Here is a 20,098-nt window from a genome sequence, read left to right on the forward strand (position 1 = left end):
CTTTGGGCCTTTGTGTGCATGGCTTAACTAACTCTGAAGCCATTTTCTGTGAAGAAGAGGGCATGTTTTGCTTTCCTGCTGTTTTTCGCATTTTACTGACTAGAGAGAACTGGTTCTTATCAGAGGAATGTACATGGTTTGACTTTTAGTCATAACAGGGGCCTGATCAACCCTTGGTCTGACCTTGAAGCAGGCTGGTACTGGCTCTCATGAGAACTAGGGGGCGTGGCTTGCTAGAAGCTTCGCTGTGTTTTGAATGTGTATTAAAAAGGGGAGTCTACACTGGCTCGGTGGAAGTTCATCCGTGGAGCAGACGTGTTGTCACGGAAAGTGGGGTCACCTCTGAGCTTTCGCCCGGTTCAAGCAATGGACTCCCCTTGAGCAAAGTGGGGTGAAATGATGAGGTGAGGTGTCTCTGCTACTAACTGTCTCTGAATTCTTTCCTTTCCTTCTTATTTTCTGATTCTTAAATATATATATATATGTCAAACCAAAGCCCTCGAGCTTAAGAGAGCACTCAACGGTGTTCAAACCTTCCGGTAGTATTTGCCCCACTGCAGCTCGCTTTCCTGTTCCATTAATATATTGCCATTTCCGACGCGTTTCGAGGCCAGCACGCCTCTTATTCATGGATTGCTTCACAGAGGCACAGACAGCTCACCTTGTAATTCACTTCTCCATTTATTGAAATGAACTGCCCTCAGTGGGCGTGGCTCACAATGAATGCCTAATAGCATGATCAGTCCATGCTGTAAGATAACGCAAGAAGGTATTTCAAGCACAAAGGAAGAACATACTAGTTTCAAAATGTTCCGCATTACAGAACTACCTGGCCAGCCTGGAACGTGTAAATATCAGTGGACGTGGTTGGTGACAGCATAAATAAAGATGTGGCAAGCGTGTAGGTCATACCGGATGAAAAGGGTAGGTTGCCCGTGCAGGTGAGTACGTGAAATTGGGCCCCTTCCTTTTCTCCTGTAAAAATAACAAGAAATGATAAAAGACAGTTAGAATACAAAATATAAAAGCAAATTACATTTGTTGCACATCCTAACGAGGAGTGGAAGAAGCAAGAAGGTTATGTAAATACAATGACAACCTAAGACAAATACTGAAAAGTCCCAACATCTTATAAGACAGAAAGATACATAAGGCAAGTCACGATCATACATACTGGTCTATACATCACAGGGGGTAAGGCAATGTCCTTATCCTGGTATTATACAGATAAACACTATTTATGAGCTCTCTTTGAGGTGAATGGATAACTCTTCATCCATATTCAGCCCCCCAGGAATCTTTGTATGAAAATCTATGATGTATCTAGATTCTCGTTGTCGTAAAGAGAGTACCCTGTCCCCACCTCTAGGATTTCTGGGGACATGTTCGAGGATGGTGAAACTTACATTGGAAATATTGGAGAAATGCAATTCTTCAAAATGTCGTGCTACGGGATATTTGGGGTCATGATTAGTAATGGCTCTTAAGTGTTCTAAGATCCTCTTTTTCGCTGGACAGGTGGTGCTCCCAATGTACCATAATTTGCAGGGACACTCAATAGCGTAAATTACAAAGCTGGTACTGCATGTAAGGAATTGTGTGATTCTTTTCGTTATGCCATTGTAAGATAGGATGCTTTTGAACTTACTATATTTGCACGCCTTACAGTGACCACATTGATAAAATCCAATTAAACCATGACTTGTGGTGGTGGGAGATTGAGTGATATCATTCCTAACCACCAGATCGCGGATATTCTTGTTGCGTCTGTAAGTGATGGTAGGTCTATTGGGAGTACACTGTCGTTTTTCAGAATATCCCAGTGTTTAACAAGTATGTGTTTGATTTTGTGTGTGTCGGAATTGAATGTAAGGATCATCCTGGTGTTATCCGAATCTTTGTCAATGGGAGGCTCTATGGGATCAGATAGAGTGTTCTTTCTCTCAATCAATTCTGCCCGAGCTGTGGCTTTTTTAAGAACCCAATTGGGGTAACCCCTGTGTTTAAATCTTTCAATGATGTTGTCCCTTTCTTCAGCATAGGATTTGTCATTGTTACAGTTTCTCTTAGCCCTGAACAATTCCCCGTAGGGTATGCTCCATTTCAATGCTTCCGGGTGACTACTGAGAGCATGTAAAACACTGTTACCTGCAGTAGCTTTCCGAAAGAGGGAAGTGCAAATCTGGCCCTGTTTGATTTCTAGGTAAACATCAAGGAAATCTGTCCGTTCCGCACTGATGTTACCTGTGAGTAAGATGTTGTACTTGTTAGTATTGAGTTGCTTGATGAAATTTTCAGCCTCCCCTTTGGTGCCATTCCAGATAATGAACAGGTCATCTATGTAGCGAAGCCACATGATGACCTGTTCGAAATCTCTTTTAAGTGTGGTACTACACATGATCTCCTGTTCCCAAAAGCCCATAAACAGATTAGCAAAGCTTGGCGCAAAGCACGAACCCATGGCAGTGCCATTGATCTGCCTGTAGAGGGCGCCATTGAATGAAACAATATTGTTGTTGAGACAAAAATGTATCATTTCCATTATCATCTTGCTGTGTTCACGATATCTGAGCGGTCTCTGTTGTAAAAAATGCTCACATGCCTCCATCCCCTGTTGGTTGTCTATGATGGTGTAGAGTGAGTGTACGTCAAGAACAATAAACAGAAAATTGGTGTTCCATTTTAACTTATCAATTTTACAAAGAAAATCTTTGGTGTCTCTGAGATAACTGGGTAGCTCTGTAACATAATCCCTCAAAAAATGATCAACGTATTTAGATATATGTTCGCTGACACTGCCAATGGAGGAAACTATGGGGCGCCCAGGTGGTCTGATGCTATCCTTGTGCAATTTGGGAAGTAGGTAGAGTATGGGAAGTTTGGGATGATCATTTTTTAAGTAGCAAAATTCTTCCCACACTAACAATCCTTTATCTTTCCAGGTGACAAGTTTTTCCCATAGGTTAGTAATGCTCAGGTCATAGATGTCTTGAGTGATAGGTGTGTAGAATTTGGTGTCATTCAATTGCCGTAAGGCTTCCTGTATGTAATCATCTCTGTCTAAAATCACAATGTTACCCCCTTTGTCGGCAGGACGGATTACAATGTTGGTGTCGTCACGTAGGGCTTTGAGTGCTTGTCTTTGACTAAAAGACAAATTATTAAAGTTATCCCTAAAGTGATTCTTGTTTCTACGTCTTAACTCCATGAGTGCCTGAGTGGTGCAATCATGGAAGGTGTCTATGTTATTGTGAGGTAATATGGGTATGAAGGTGGATTTGACCCTAAGTTCTGTCCTTGCCGATGCATCTTGCTCTATTTCCATGTTCTCAAGGATTTGGGAAGTAGTGATATCTTCATTAGGGATCTCATTGGTGTTGTCCAGTGAGGCTAAGATAATGAGAGTATCGACATCACTGATGGTGAGATTATCGTCAGACCTGATGGTATGTTGTTTGGCCGGAGTGTGATTAAGCCTTTTAAGTTTGTGCCATTTTTTTAATTTTAATTTCCTCACGAATTTAAACAGATCTATTCTTGCATCCGTGTAGTTAAAAGATGAAGAGGGACAAAAGGAAAGGCCCAGACACAAAGTTTTTTTATCCAAGTCACTGATCTCTAGACAGGCTAACCACTGTTTTGTTTACCATGTTTTTATCCATTAGTATTTCCAGCATGGACTGATCCTGGTTCACTTGTACACACTATGTGTTTACTTTCGCTCAGCCACCCTTTTAGGCACTAAGCCACTGACTATATTTCATCCACGTAGTTTCTATGTCTATGCTGTTATCACTGCAGTTAGGTCAGATGCTGTACTCTTACCTATTCTGGTTGGCACTCACTTGTTACTTTTTTCGTTATTACGCGGAACTGTACAATATTTGAGACACACTAGGTGTTTACTCTGTCCAGCGACTCACACTTACCTGAGCTTGGTTAGTTGAAGGCATTGCTCTCAGCACTTATTAATTTCTATGTGTCTCCATACGTGAATGCATATTATGTTTTCCTTCCCCAGGCAATACATATTTGATTTGCACCTTGCATAATTGATCATAACCTTATGCCAGGGGTTGGTTTCGTTTCCTATTGTATGGAAGGGTATTTTACCCATTCCAAGATGGCCGCCATGTATTTCACCTTACGTTATTGTCCTATGTTTATTTTACTTTGGATCGTGTTAACTTTATCAGTGTGGAATATTGACAGCACGTCACACGTGAACAAGGCTTCTGCCGAAACGCGTCGTGTGCATTAAACTGGTTATTGGGACGACTGTGTCTGCCTTTCCTTCCTGAGAGCGTATCTATGAACTTACACATACCTTGGATATATATATATATATATATATATATATATATATATATATATTTCTAAATATATATTTGTCTTGATTGAGTTTCAATCATACTATTGATATGTTAGAGTCTGCTATGTTAGGTGCATTTGGCTTACTGTGTGGTGCTATTTACAAATAAATACATCCCAGATATACCAATTCGTCTTTTCCTTGTAGCAGGAGGTGTGGACTCTTCTTGGCCAAGTATTCTGTTGTAGAAGGATGGGTGAATTCCCTTCTAGCAGGTAATTGTGTTATAGGAAGTTGGTGCTACTCCTGAGCAAGTGATGCTCAAATTATTGTTTTCTTGCCTTGCCTTTGGGAGAGTGTTGAAAGTTTGCCCACCTTAGGAAGTGCTGTGTATAGGTTATATTCCATAAGTTTGGACCTGATCTTCTCGCCCTGGGAAAGTGACGGTACATTCCTTGGCCCAGGGGAGATCCAAGGTTTGTCATTACAAGCGCTAGCGCGCGGTGGTTTATTTACCTGTTCTTAGTTGTAGATTCCCGCTTCCTTACTATACTTCTGGGAATGTTTGCTCTGTGGAAAAGGTGGTTTTGGCACCTGATTCTGTTGTGTTACAACCTGCTGTTGTCACTGCAGTTGACCACTCACCTCATTCTGCACCTGTGGATTCAATGATGCATTTTCATCGTTAGTACTCGGGGGAAATTTACACTCGGATTTCCAATGCCCTATCCTACCGCAATTATGACACGGAAATGTCTTCTTAGCTTCCTCGATATTTCCTTTACCTTTTCCAGGATTACATTTTTGTCTCGACCCTGCTTGTTCTGTTAATTGAGCTTCCTGTCTCTCTGCTACCTTTACTTGTGCCCACATAGCCTTTTCTTTCAATTTTCGCTGTTTTGCTTCAAACTCATCACTGAAATATTTAGCATGTCTCAGTACTTCATCTATTTTCTTATTTTGCCAGTCTACGGTATGCTGTTTTATCATCTCACTAATTTCTGGACGAAGGCCATATACAAACCTGTATACAAAATGACTTAAATCCTTTTCACTTAGATTTTCGTCTCCACTAAATTGTTTAAAGGCCAAAATTAACCTCTCATAATATGCGTGTACTGACTCTTTGCTTTCCTGATGTGTTCTGTCAATTTTTACCCAGTCTGTCTCTTTAGGAGGTACTTTGTTTTTAAGAAATGCCATAACCTGTACGTATTTCTTCATTACCTTGGGGTCTGGTGCCCCTGTTTTTGGATCCCTTGGGTATTCTTGTGTCGGCCAATCTATCACGATTTTGCACTCTGTCCATAGAGCTGCTGGTACTATTATGTCAAACAAGCTATTTAGATCAATCCACAATACTTTGGACAATTTTACAATTCTGTCCACCTGTCTATACCACTCGACGGGTTTTTCACGTAGTCGAGGGAAGTCATTTGTAAATGACAAAATATCTTGTCTAGTCCATGGGACATGTACATATCCTCCTCCTGGAATTTCTCCCATAGGGCATTCTGTCGCAACCTTCTCTTTTTCTCTAACAGGGAAAGCTGAATAGGTTTTATCCGAAACATCAGCAGCCACAGCCTCTGCATCATACTACTTGAAAGGGTCCGCTCCCCCGCCTGGAATGCGCTCCCCCGCCACAGCATGCCGAGAGATTGTTTCCTCATGGCGCCTCTCACAGCACCGCGCTGTTAATGGTTTGATTGTTGACTCTTTCCATGCTCCTCCACCCCCCCCCTCTGCTCTCACTCCCTTCTCCCCCTCCCTCCTTTTTTTATCATTAGCTGCAGATAAACACTTCGGAGCTTTTCGCACTTTCCATATTGTTTCTCCAGATGCTTTTAAGCTTTTCACAGTGCGTTCTTTTCTGGCTGGTTGGATGTTTTAGATGCGCACACACAAACACGTTTTTTTTTTTATTGCTTAGGTGCCACAAGACACTGCGGAGCTTATCACGGCGCTTTGTTTTCAATTTATTTTTTGTTTGTGTGCACACACAAGCGTATGTTTTGTTTGTATTGTTTACGTGCTGCTACACATTGCGGAGCTTTTCGCGGTGCCACGATACCATTTCACTGAATACTGCTAAGCTTTTCACAGCGTTTTGTCCTTCATTAAGCATCACATTGGACACTGCTGAGCTTTTCTCTCAAGGAGCTTTTTGTTACGAAGTACCTCACTGTGGTGCTTCCTTTTCCAGTATGTTTTGCTTTAGTAAACAATTAGGACTTACATGATAACAACCACATTTCCCTATATTCATTATTTAATATATATCTACACCAATTGCCCCGTCAACAGGCACCTTAATACAACATAAAAAACACACACGCATTTGCAATGCAATAGGTCTCGCATTATTAAAGTTTGAGCTATTGGCATTGCTAATAATAATGCAACACCAACAGCTCAAACATTTAGTAATGCGAGACCTATTGCATTGCAAATGCTTGTTGAGAACCCTACTGGCCTAGCACAACAAAGAGACAAAGGAAAAATAACTGACATATTTAATACGTACAGAATTGTAAATACGTTCTCTAAGTTATAAGGTATTATGTGATTGGCATGCCACATGGAAAGTGCAAGTTGCAGAATTACACCTGTAATCTGCAGTTTGCCAGTACTAATTGACATATTTGAGGTTAAGGAACCACTCAAGAGATGCCCATTAAGCTTTAAGGTCTCAAGGTTGGATTACTTCTCAGGAAAACGTGGGTTCCTGCACCTACTGCAGATATCAATGATTTAACACCCATTGGGGTCTGGTTTGTGCTATAAAAAACTGCAAATAAATGAATACCAAAAATGTACTCCTACAAGCTCTCAGACTGTATTTCCAGAAAGAACAAGCAAAAGAGAGTTGTGTACGTTATCAGTTACAGGCTGCAATCGCAGTTATAGATCAGCGGGTTAATGAACCTACTGCAATGGTCTATGTGTAACCCATATTTCACAGGTATCAAATTCTAATAAAAAGGTCCTTATAATTAGTGCATCAATAGGAATAACTCTACTATGTGCCAGCAGAATCAAAGGGTATTCTAAGTAAAAACATAAAATACCTACTCCTAATATGAAACAAAGTGGCCTACTTTACCACAGATATATATTTTCAGTAAAAGGAAGATGCTTATCTCAGCCTATTTATTGTAGAACATTCATTTTGTTTGGCACTTTCAATGAAACAAAATGAGCAAGCACCCTGTATATTCCAGATTCTGCAATTGAATTAGGCAATAGATGGACAACTAGATTAACTACAGGACAAGTAGATTTCAGTTGCAGTTTGTCCCTTGGACAAGTGGCATTTTTTAAAGAATTTGCACACACCCCTGCTGTGTGCGGCTAAACTAGGGGCCATCCAAAATTAAGCCCACTGGTCTGAATACTCACTCTCTCTAAACAAAGAGTGTTACTAGCATACATATGCTACATGCCTATGACGCACACACGCAAAAAGACCAATTGATGGACAGAATGGTGAACAATGTCAAACATTCACCCTAGTACAAATATCTGGGCCTAAATTCATTGTTTCTTTTGCTCCCCATGCCATTCCTGTTTTTAATCCCAGCCATGTGCACATCAGTCTTGACCCTGCTCACCATGGGAGCAGCCCAGCCTGAACTGCCAGTCCAGGTCCTGCATGGATCAGAAACAAGCATCCTGGGACCTGGCCCCCTTTGTTTTCTCTCCGCCAGGCTTTTCATGGGGGCGAAACTACCATGAAAAGCCTGGTGGAGAGGAAACTCGTAATATGCTTGGAGGACCGCGGCGGTCCCACCAAAGATATTGCAGCCTCGGACTGCTGCACCAACGCCAGGGAACGGCGGTTGCCTGGCGGAGCCGGCAGTCCTAGTGTGGTATGACTGACAGAGTTGTAATTGGGCAGTCAGACCACCGGTGGCTGGATCCGCCACTACCAAGCGTCTAGCGGTCATCAGACCACCAGAATCATAATCTGGCCCACAGTGTTTTCTTTGTGTTTTTGCTTCTACAAATGTTTAAAGTGGACTTAGGAACTGTAGTTTGCCAAAGTGCATCACTGTATGGAGCAATAAATAACTTGACATAAATCCCTCTGAAGTGCTGGTTTTCCTTTCAATGTAGAGAGGAACTTGGGATTTTATAATTGAGCAGGGTCCGACACCCGCTTCTGATAGGGTTTTCAGTTAAAGGACAACTCATATCGAACATAATTTTTTTGGGGGGGGTGGGAGGGGGAGACTTTTTATTAAAGTTAAAGCACAGAATCATTGTTACATTATCATCATGAGGTACAACAGTCATACAGTATAGTGAATTGCCGTTATTCACAACAGATGTTAAGGATGTAAGGGGTCTTCAATTCTAGTCAGTTTCATTGCCATATCTTCTGCGTGAGAGGTACGTATTTCCCCCCCTAAAGGCATTCCAACCTCCCCATTTTTTATCCCACTTCTTAGGGCAGCCTCTTTGTTCGTAGACCTCTTTCTCTGCAATCATACATGTATCCATTTCTGCCACCCAACCGATCGTCAGCGGCAATTTGTTGGAACCCCAGAGCATTGCCACATCTAGTTTCACCAATAAGTATCCCAGTGCCACCCATTGCTGCTCCACTTCTGTTAGGTCGGTGGGTTCCCATATATTTAGGATCCCCATTATATCTAACATACTTGAAAGCATTTACGACATCGGCACACACCGCGACTTCAAACAGATTGCAGCCTTATTAGACAATGGGTTCATAATCGAATTAGCCCAAAGCTCACAGGTGCTTGATTAAACAATGGGTGCAAGGAAGAAACTAAGTTCTGAGCACGCAAAGGTCTTAGGCATACAATGCTACCGGCACACACTTCAAGTAAATTGCATCTACCATTAAACACACACGCATTCATAGGCCAAAGAATGCTCTGTCATTAAGCATTCTCAGAAGTATAATTAAGAAAGTGTAATGGTTTCGTTCCGAAATTCAGGGTTATGAGGTCACATGTCCGAGTGTTTTTGCATCTTAAATCTGTAACTTGCAAGTCAACTATTATTTACTATGTTTAATAAAGTATTGTACTGAATTGTATAAAAAGGCCTGTCTGCAAACAGGCATTCGAGAAAACCCTTCAGAGATAGTCTGAGCAGGACTGAGGTGCAATCCGTTGTGTTTTTCTCCCTGTCGCGACAGTTAATAAATACTGTCTCTGCATTGCCAAGAAGGATCTGTGTGTTTATTCCATTACTGGGAGTTTTTGTCATCCCGCAACAAAGCCATGACCAATACTGTTAATTCCCAAACTAGCTCAATGGAGAACTGTTCACATATGCCCGCCTTATGTTTTCCTGAACATACTTAATGTGCACAGTGAAAAGAACAAAGTTTTAGAAAGTAATGTTTTTTTTAATTTGGGAGCAATAGATAAATGGCATTTCTGAGAGTGAATAACATGCTATAGGATGCTTTTGAATGGTAAATGACTGGGGTATTTTTTTCTATTTGCCTTTTGTATGTTTGTGGGGTAGATCTTGGCCCATTTCTTTTCATATCTTTGCAGCTTCCCCAGTGTGAGAGGGTAAAAGCCTGTAAAGTTATACTCTAAACACATTTCTGATGTCACGATAATAACCTACCACTAGCACTCCAGGTAGCATATTCCAACCAAAAATATAGTCATTACACAACACTTTTCCAACTACAATCATAGATCACATCTCTAAAACAGAAGACAACAGACCCTGCTCCCAAACACCCTCATGCACATAACATGCCACCATAGCCATTACTTAACAACAGCATTCCCCCTGCCGCACAACCATCTTGGAATACAGATGTTTGGTTCGCAGAATAACACGCACCCTCAAGTTTGTATTTTAGCTTTTTAATAGATTGGCAACAGAGCCTAGAAAATAATCTGCAAAGTTACTGAGCTGGGTAACGGAGAACCAATCATACACCTCAAAGAAAATCGTAAAGTCTTTCACTATACTCATCCATACACACAGCACATTAGCAGGATCGATCTGGTTTTACTTTCAAATTAACCAACATGAGTCATCCTGGAACTATATGTTTAGCATTGCTCTACTAACCTTACACAATCAGGAAATTATGCCCAAATCGATGGAAATTAAACACATCAAATGGAGCTCCAGAACAATAATATGCTATGGCCCACATGAAAAACATTCCAAAACATAGCAAGGTAACACACATCACACGTGGAGGGGAGGGGGGGGGGGGGGGTTGCGCTCGCTGCGCCTACAGCTCTCAATGTTGCGTTTTCTCATCCTGCCAGAGAAGAACACGCCTGAATGACTGTGATTTGGGAGCCCTTCCTTCTGGACCAAACCACACAAGACAGAAGCCTATGAACAATCTTACCGTGCCATTGTCTCCTTGAGAGCTGTACTTGTGGCCCTGCCTCAGCCCCAAAGATTTCTCCAGAGCGCACAGTTCTGGCACTGCCATGTTGAGCCCCTATACTGGAAAAAACCAGAAACAGCAGACAGCGTCGGCAAGGCAGCAGCTGTACAGAAACCAGCGCTAGAGCATTTTAACCCGTCACCATGGCAAGGGAGTCCCTCCCCTTCAGTGTTCGCTAGCCTGGCGTCCATCTTCGAACGGCTGTCGTGTGCGTAGCTTTCATACATTTATATTGTCTGCAGTCACTTTTTCCTTTAAAGCGCGTACTTTTTTTTTTAAGAAAGGATTTATCTTTAATATGTAATCTTTATTTTTGAGTAGATAATCCATAGATTTTATTTTTTACGTTAATGACAGTGTCCTTCAAATGAAAATACGTTTACTTCCGACATGATGCCTGGACCTTTTGAGTTTTTTCCATCTAACTACTCGAGCTGGGCTCTGGTTTATTTCTCCTGCAGAGAAAACAATCCACTCCATAATGGCCGCCATTTTTAATGTAACGACAGCTATCACCACTAGAACACAGTACTCTCATCCAGGCGTAGCTCTAGAGTGGAAATGCTTGCAGTACGTGTTCGCAGGCGCATTGGAAGTTTATTCGCTCACAGCCAGCACTTCGTTTAGTCCGTTTTTTCTTTCGTTCATGCCTTCTGCAGGAAATGGATGTGTGTATTGAATCTGTTAAATTGAAATTAGTGAACTCCAATTCCCAGCCGCATTTATCCAGGCTGAGGAAGTTGGTATGCACGAGGGTAGTCACCTGGCAATCTGTTTTCCTTTCTCGTCTTTCCATTACACAAACTAATGTATTGAGGAGTTGTAGTCTTCGTTTTCTTCCAACAAACCAATTAGAGTAACATATCTGACGTTAACGATTTTATAGAATGAAAACCAAAAACTGGAAAGATTGTGCCCTGGTAGTATGAATTTATTGAACCCAATCTTTTAATGGGGGGTTTCAAGGAGTGGCATGAAAAAGAGAGCGAAGCTATGCAGTATACTTACTCTTTTTAGGTCTCGGCTGGCGATAGCAACGCGCATGCGCTGTTCTCGGCATTTGAGAGCTTTTTGAAATCAATATGGTTGAGGAAGGGGACTTGAAGCCCCGCCCCCTCTTCCCATTGGCTCCTGTCATAGCTTAGGCTAAATGCTGGCATTCTATTGTTAAGGAGGCTTTTTAGTCCCTCCTTGTTGCCGCCCTGTCCACTTTTGGCCACGCCCACCAGGAGTGGATCTTTTACTGGGGGCAGTACACACACACCCCTTTAATTATTAGCTAGGCACTTTTTTCCCCATTCCTGTAATGTGTTGCAATAACAATCGGACGCATTTGTTGCCCTCCGGGTGAAAAAAAAATCTTGCCTCTGCAGCAGTGCCACTCATCACTGCATTTGAGGTAACTTCAAGGAGACTCGTTATAGTTCTTTCAGTCTCATCATTTCAGAACGGAAGCATTTTCAATGTTATATACAAGGAAGCCGTAGTTGTTGCTGATTTATCTTACGCAAACAACAACCATTGGCAAAGCCAATAGCCCTAGCTTGCTGTAGGTGTAATATTACTTGCTTTATCAGTATTATATGTCTGTATGCAATGACAGAAGCAGCAAAATCCAAGTTGTCGTACATGACCACCAGCAAGGCTACTTTTAATGGCGCTGTACGTCTTAATCTCCATGTCTGTCCAGCTGCAGGTTAACTGTTGCAGCGTGGAAAGTCAAATTCCCCCTTCGTCACAGACCAAACATCGCAATAACACATTCACTCAAATACATTGATTGGTGGGGCCCATAACACCAACTACTTTCACTTCATTGATCTGTTTCCCTAGAGGAATAATATTCCAAACGCTGACATGAAAGGAATATCTTTCTACCTAAAACCCTAGTGCGCATTGAATACTTTATTAACTTTTAACCTCATGATATTCCCCTCATTTGGTGACGAATCGGTTAGTTGTATATATGATTTAGTGATGCAATTCATTTATCTATACTCTTTTCTTATTCTAATTTCTTCAAATAATCGACATAACACGGTTTTCAATTAATCAAACATCGTTTATCTAATTAAATTGCAAATTGTTAGAAAATCATCGTCCAAACCGCAGAACATTATATTTACCTAATCTGGCTAATAGTTATCCTCTAAGTCAGTCAAGTCGTGGAAAATCTTTAAATTCATCAAAGGCAGGCCACAATTCAGTCTCTCAAAGATTCAGGATAACAGCTGTCCAGCAGTGTCACCGTCCTCTACGTCAGCATAACGTCAGAAAATGAAAGTTCGTTCAAAAGAAGGACTTTTTTAATTCGCTTTGTCAACCTTCTTTTATAATGAAACTAACGTCAAAATGTAACAAAAATCAGTTTTAGATCAGTTTGGATTTGGGGTCATTCGGTAAAGTTCTCACATAGTCCGAAAGATTAAGTCATCGCACTTGCTGGTTCCGGTTTAAAAGACAGTCTATTGTTGAGGTCCTGGCGAAGCTCCCAGGGTGTCTTTGGTGGGAACATCTTCTCCTGGGGTCAGGACAAGGCCATTGTTGCTGGTTGTGGCACATGCACACTTCACCCAAAACCTCGTGAGACAGCAGCAGTCACGTCGTACATTTCAGTCAGCCATCTTTAAGAAGGCCCAAATGGTCAACTTAAGCAAAACAAACACAAAAACGTAATTAAAACATTGAAATGGCTAATAAAATGTTAAACCCTCACTAATTCCCCTATGTGTAAGTAATTATCTAGCATAATAGCAACATTCAAAGCGTTTATATTCAAATGTAAATGTAAATGTCAAGGTACTTATAGAGCGCACTGTCACCAGATGGCCACCTTGCGGTGTCGCCTTTTGCGGTTTCCTGGCGCTGATACTCATACCGCTGTGGAACCTCTCCTGGCTTTCCCTGTGAAGTGTCCACTCCTGGGCACCCCCAGGGTGAAGCCAGGCATCCTTAGCGCTGTTGGGGCCGGTGTGGAGGCTAAGCAAGCTATTGCCCAGAGTTGCAGCGTGGGGCCCGTGATTAGAATAGGCAATGAGGCGAGAATAGACAGGTCCGAGGAAATTGAGCCCGAGCCCCGCCGAGGCGGGAATCGAACCCTGGTCCCTGGTCAGAACTCTGCTTCAGGGTCTGCCGCTCTAACAATTGAGCCACACTCCTCCACATATTCACCCAGTGATGCGCAACTTACAATTACATCACAAAAGCAACATATATCATGCAATATTCTAATTTTCTACCATTAGTATGCGTACATATCTTATTATAAAATTAGTTTAGCCATGCAAATTGCAAATCCCACGTGTAATTCTTTTGTTAATATAATTGGTGAGTATTTACTTCAAATGAATTAATAATATTACTATTAGTTGATTATTCAGATTAATATAAACATGCAGAATGGGGGGGGGGGGGGGGTATACAAAATGTCTTACTACCCGCTCCAGCAGCGTTACAACCAGAACTGCAGAATTTGGAATTTGAGAACCATGATTGAATCTCGGCATGCTAAAATCCTGCGATTCTCGGCACATAACTTCTCCCCGTGCCTCAAAACATGAATGTGATCTTGTGTAATTTAACCGGTGCTCATGCACAGAGATCCAATATCTTTGTGTGGAGTTCGCGCTATATAAAACTGCAATAAACGCTACTCCATCATGGTTTAACATTTGTTTTCATCTTGTTGGTTAGCCTGCTGGGGTTGCCTTCAGTCCTGGCTAATCTTGCAGAGCTCTGGGCCTCTGTGTGAACTGACCTGCACCAAAACTGACTCAGTGTCGCCGTTACTTGTCCCAGTCCCCCACAGATGCAGGGGCACAGCCGGCTAGGGCATGCTTTTACTGTCAGTGTTGTGTGTGCTGCGTGATCACGAGTGCGTCAGGAGCTGTGGTCTCTGCTGGGTTCCATCCTCCTACAGGTGAGAGCCAGGGCTTTAAGTGGGCCGGGTCCTGCCGGTGCTCTGCACTGGCAGTTCTATAAAGCAGTTGCCAAACCGGGTCTCTATCGGTGTTGGACTTGGCCCTTTTTCCCTAAATTTTTTGCTTTTCTGGGAAATCGCATGATGTGTAAATGCGAAGATTGAATGCTGTGCGATAAAGTACGCAGACTGAGTTTCCCCATTTTAAACATATAACTTTTAAAATGGATCCCATGGCTGTGTGGTTGTGCCAATTGACTGAGCTGGGTTACCAGTCTAGTTATTATTTCCCAGCAACCCCAGGTTTTGGAGGGAAGCCTGGCACCCAGGTTGCTCTACCCCTCCCCCTAGGCCAGTTAGAGCCAGTCTCCCAAGACGCTTCTAGAAGCTTCTGGCACTGTCTAGAAGGTGGGGTGAGGGGCGTATAAAGGGCGGAGCTGGGCTGCCATGTGCTCAGTCAGAGGGTGGACCTGAGAGAGAGGGGACCTGCTGCCAGGGGTTACCGCCACATGGGCCTGTGTGCTGGGCCCTGAGCCTACCTACCCCCCTCTACTGTCCCCAGGGCGAGGGAAAGCTATAGTTGGGGCAACTCAGACCTGGAGAAGCCTACGCAGGAGTTTTAGGCGGTAGGGTTTAGTCACGGACCTATGCCTCTGAAAGTGACAGGGCTTAGGTGCTGCCTTTTAAGTGAGTGAGGGAACCTGAACTAACCCACTGATCTGGCCCGGCGAGAGGAGAACCCAGGGGCGACCGGCAGAGACTAGTTAGACTACCGTCAGCCACCAACACAACTTCCCCCCTCAAGAAACTCTCAACCAAGGGGCAGGAACCAGCAAGCGCCTCGTGGGACCCGGACTGCAGTCCCTGCAGAGAGAGAGCGCTATTTACAAGCTGCCTGTGGAAAGAGAGCGCTATTTACAAGCTGCCTGTGGAAGGAGAGTGCTATATCCGGTGAGCGCTACATTTCTAATTGACTGTGCCCTGCTGGTGAGTGTGGGAATCCCAGCTGCCTGCTACCTAGCGCCTGGGAAGCGCTATATCCACGGCCCCCGTAGCGCTGGGAGGCGGGGAGAACTGCCTTAGTCAAAGCGGGTGCCCACCCCGCATTTGTGGCGCCGCCGCATATTTACAACATCGGGAGCCCACCCCGTGTGTGTGCTGCCACGCGGTGTTTTTTTATTTATCCCAGCGGGAGCCCACCCCGTGGTTATGATGCTGATTCCACGGGAGCCTACCCCGTATTGGCCCCGCAAGGAGAAGATTGCGCCAAATCACCGCCGCGACCCGAGGTGCCGTTGAGGGCCGCAGCGCTGCCTGTGTCGACCCGGAAGGGTTGAAGACTGCCTGGCGTGGGCGGAGCCGAAGCAGGAAGTGGCTGCGTGATTGAGCGGGGCTCCCGGGAGTCTGGGAGAGCCCCGCGGTGGTGCCTAAGAGTCCCGGGTCCCAGGAGGGGGCCCGGGTGAAGACCAGAGTTCAGCCGAAGTCGAGAGGAGCCTCGCGGGTCCCCGGCCAAAGTCCCGGTCCCGGGAAGGGGGACCGGGTGAAGCGGAGGCGGCCGCATGTCAGGAGAGTCCCGGTGAGTGAGGCTCTGGCCGGTGAAGCGCGCAGGAAGTGCAGAGAGCACCCCCGCTGCCAGGCCGAAGCCCGTGAGGAAGCGGGAGCCTTCTCGAAGTCCCGGGTCTCAGGAGGGGGCCCGGGTGAAGTTCAGTGCAGGCTGCCGGAGGAGCCCTGGTGAGTAGGGCCTGGGCTTGCTTGGTGGGGGTGTGTCGGGGCACATTGCCGGTGCCCGCCCCCGGTATCAGGAGTGCCGCATTGGTTCCCTGCACAGCTGCCCCACCTGACAGCGGGCAGCTGCAACGAAGGGGCCTGCCTGACTTTGGAGCCCCAGAGTGTGGGACCTCGCCCCAGACTGAGTGCCCTGTCTAAGGCCTGGTATACTTGAAAGGGGGTAGCGCTTTGCTCAGAGGCCATATGTCGAGGCCCTATTGAGTGGCTATGCGCTATGATCCCCCAGGTACAGCGCTAGGTGTAGATGCCATGTTCTAAAGCGCTATGTTGAACTGCCATATTTGAAGCGCTCATGATTGGTAACGTGCAGCGTTATGTTGACATGCTCTATTGGGAGCGTTAAGGATTTGCTATATGCAGCGCTGTGTCAACTCCTATGTTAAAGGCTATGCTTTGAAGCGCTAATGCATTGCTACGTGCAGCGCTATGTTTATATGCCAGGTTCTGAGGGCTATTGAGTTGCTATGTGCAGCGCTATGTTTATATGCCATATTTTAAAGCGCTATTGCCTTGCTATGTGCAGCGCTATGTTAGAATGCCATATGTGAAGCGCTAATAATTTGCTATGTGCAGCGCTATGTTAAAAGGCTCTACTTGAAGTGCTAGTAACTTGCTATGTGCAGCGCTGTGTTGCGATGCCAGGGTTTGATGTGTTAATGAACTGCCTACCCTAATTTCTGCCTCAGGCTCAGGGGTCACTCATATTGGTGATGCATAGGGGAATGCCATGATGTTTTTATTACAGGTGTTCCGGACTATTGCTTAATGTTATGCCATGATGATTTCCTTGCAGGTCTGAGGCTGATGGACTTATTTTTATTGTCTTCTATGTCGCAATGATTCCGGCAGGGGCCAGATTGGCCCTGCCCTGTATATAATTCCCCCCCTGTAAATTTTAACCGAGCGCCAGTTGGCGCAGTGTAGAGATTGCCAAATATACTGTGTTCTGACAATACAAAAGTTATTTTTTACCTAAACTGGTGTAGTGTCTCTTTTTGTAGTGTGCCTTGTGTGTCGCCTGTGTGTACTGCGTGAATGCTTTGCACATTTCCTCCAGAGTTTGGCCCACCCGCTCTGCACCACGCTACCCGTTTCCAACAATCGGGCTCTCCATTTTTGCTCTCGGGGTGAAAAAAAAAAAAAACTTTCTTCTGCAGCAGTGCCACTCATCATTGCTTTTGAGGTAACTTCAAGGAGATTCGTTATAGTTCTTTGAGTCTCATCATTTCAGAACGGAAGCATTTTCAATGTTATATACAAGGAAGCCGTAGTTGTTGCTGATTTATCTTCCACAAACAACAACCATTGGCAAAGCCAATAGCCCTGGCTTGTTGTAGGTGTAATGTTACTTGCTTTATCAGTATTATATATCTGTATGCAATGACAGAAGCAGCAAAATACAAGTTGTCGTACACGACCACCAGCAAGGCCTGTTTAATGGTGCTGTGTTTCTTAATCTCCATGTCTGTCCAGCTGCAGGGTTGTCTGTGGCGTTACAACCAGAAGTGCAGAATTAGGAATTTGAGAACCATGATTGAATCTCGGCGTGCTCAAAATCCTGTGATTCTGGGCACATCACTTCTCCCGTGCCTCAAAACATGAATGTGATCTTGTGTAATTTAACCGGTGCTCATGCACAGTGATCCAATATCTTTGTGCGGAGTTCGCGCCATATAAAACTGCAATAAACGCTACTCCATCATGGTTTTACATTTGTTTTCATCTTGTTATTTAGAGGAGTCGAGCGAAATGCTGCGCATGGGTGGCTTGCTGTGCCACTTCTTTTCAATCTCCTAGTACTTGGGCCGGCTCCTCAGGCGTCTCTCCCGGCCCCAGCTGCATGAAAAACCTCTTGTGTGCCTACGCAAGTAGCCGCTCTTCCTCACACTTTTCAGGTTACTGCTGCTGCACTTTGACTCCAGGGAGCACTTTGGCTGCATGCTGCAGATCCTCGCTGCCGCCCCTGCTACCCCACTGCCGGGGTCTTTAATGGTGCATTCGTGTGTGCTCCCGACCGAGGCTAACAGAGGGCACCTTGGCCCCAGCACTGCAGCGGCTCATATTCCTGGAAAAGCGTTTGCCTCGAGGTTAACTGCAAACGTGAAGCACTCTTAAAAATTTCACCACGCAGCACCCTGTTTATTTGCAGTCTGCACCAATTATTGTGTGCCACTGTGCTTGTGCAAATTAAAAAAAGAGTGCTTTCTTTTAGCTACATAAATAAAAACATTCCGATTTTGAAACGCAACCGTCACTTTATTTTCAGGCGACATTTACGGGTGCTTTTTGTTGTACATGTTTTGTGTTTAATGCACTATTCATTTATTTACAGTCTGTAAGATTTATTGCTCAATGTTTCTCATTTTTATGCTGGAATGAGGGGAAAATTACTTAATTGGCATTAGTTCAACCCCGATGCGCAGCAGCAGGGCTGTTTCAGAGGTCTCCCTTCTGTTGCTCTTCCCCCAACCTCTGTGCTTTTATGACTCTCTCGCCAGTGAGCCTCTCTGCTCCGTGCACTTCCCCCACATGACGGACCTGGCATGCTGTCCTGCTCCTCTATATTCTTTCTGCTCTGCCACACTTTTCACACACAACAGCTATTTATTTTCTCCCAAGAGCGCCTGCTGAGCTGGGCCTCTTTGCTTGGCTAGGTGGCTCTTTTCCATAAATAAGCTCCCTGCCGAGATTTATGACTGCGTCTGCTACTCCACCCTCCCACAGTGAGCCATTAGACTTCACATGTAATGTCACCAGGGCAGTGTCATAAATCCAGCACACTAGCAGATCAAGACTTTGTATTTAGATTACTGTGCACTTTGTATGTCTGAGTTCTAATCCTATTTCAAATAACATGTTTAGAGTTTGCATTTTTAAACATATGAAATGCTGCTGAAGCTTTATTCATTAAATCTGCATTCACCACCTAAATTATGTTTAAAAAGTTATTTCTTTTCCAAGTTATGGGCAAGGGATGGTTTAAAATGCTGCATCCAAATTATAATATCACCTGAAACCCTTCATTTAAGTACTCTTTCTGGCAGCATCTCCAGGATCTGTGTTTCTTTTTTTGGAAATGTTGTGGCAGTTTCTGTCTTGTAACTTTGCATCCAACAACTTACTAAGGCTAAAACAAGCCCTGCAAACACATATCATGTTGACAGTCCTCCTGCAGCTGTTTTTACCGTTATTCATAAAGGATAATAAAGTAAATTCAATATAGCCTTTGCACATACATCCATCACAATAATCTACTGGATGACACCCAATTTGGGTTTCGACAGGGCCACGGAACAGAGACGGCACTGTTGAAAGCAGCAGATGAGATTAGGTCCACAATGGATAATGGAGGAGCCGCAGTTCTAGTACTCCTGGACTTATCTGCGGCCTTCGACACGGTCGACCACGCCACCTTGATCGACCGTGTCGAAGCCATAGGAATCACATGCAAAGCAAAAAACCTCCTGGCCTCATTCCTGTCGAACCGTCCACAAACAGTGAAACTAGGCAATTTCACATCCCAGACCTTCTCCTTGCCATGTGGAGTACCACAGGGATCCTCGCTAAGTCCGACACTATTTAATATCTATGTGTCGGACCTGGCGAGGGTCATAAAATCCTGTGGAATCTCCCTCACTACCTATGCTGACGATACCCAATTGGTGTTATC

The 20,098-nt window shown here is 44.2% G+C and overlaps 1 protein-coding gene across 1 annotated transcript in view; it reads right to left on the minus strand.

The window, feature by feature from the left end:
* Nucleotides 1-662: 662 nt before the first annotated feature.
* LOC146869958 (charged multivesicular body protein 4a-like) overlaps nucleotides 663-20,098 on the minus strand; it is a 410,915-nt gene continuing 391,479 nt past the window's right edge. Inside the window, exon 6 of the mRNA XM_085624108.1 lies at nucleotides 663-975. Coding sequence (XP_085480234.1) covers nucleotides 818-975 — 158 coding nt within the window. The 3' untranslated portion in view covers nucleotides 663-817. The remainder of the gene's footprint in view (nucleotides 976-20,098) is intronic.

The sequence above is a fragment of the Triturus cristatus genome, chromosome 1_1, assembly GCF_964204655.1.
Source record: "Triturus cristatus chromosome 1_1, aTriCri1.1, whole genome shotgun sequence".
Classification (NCBI taxonomy): Eukaryota; Metazoa; Chordata; class Amphibia; order Caudata; family Salamandridae; genus Triturus; species Triturus cristatus.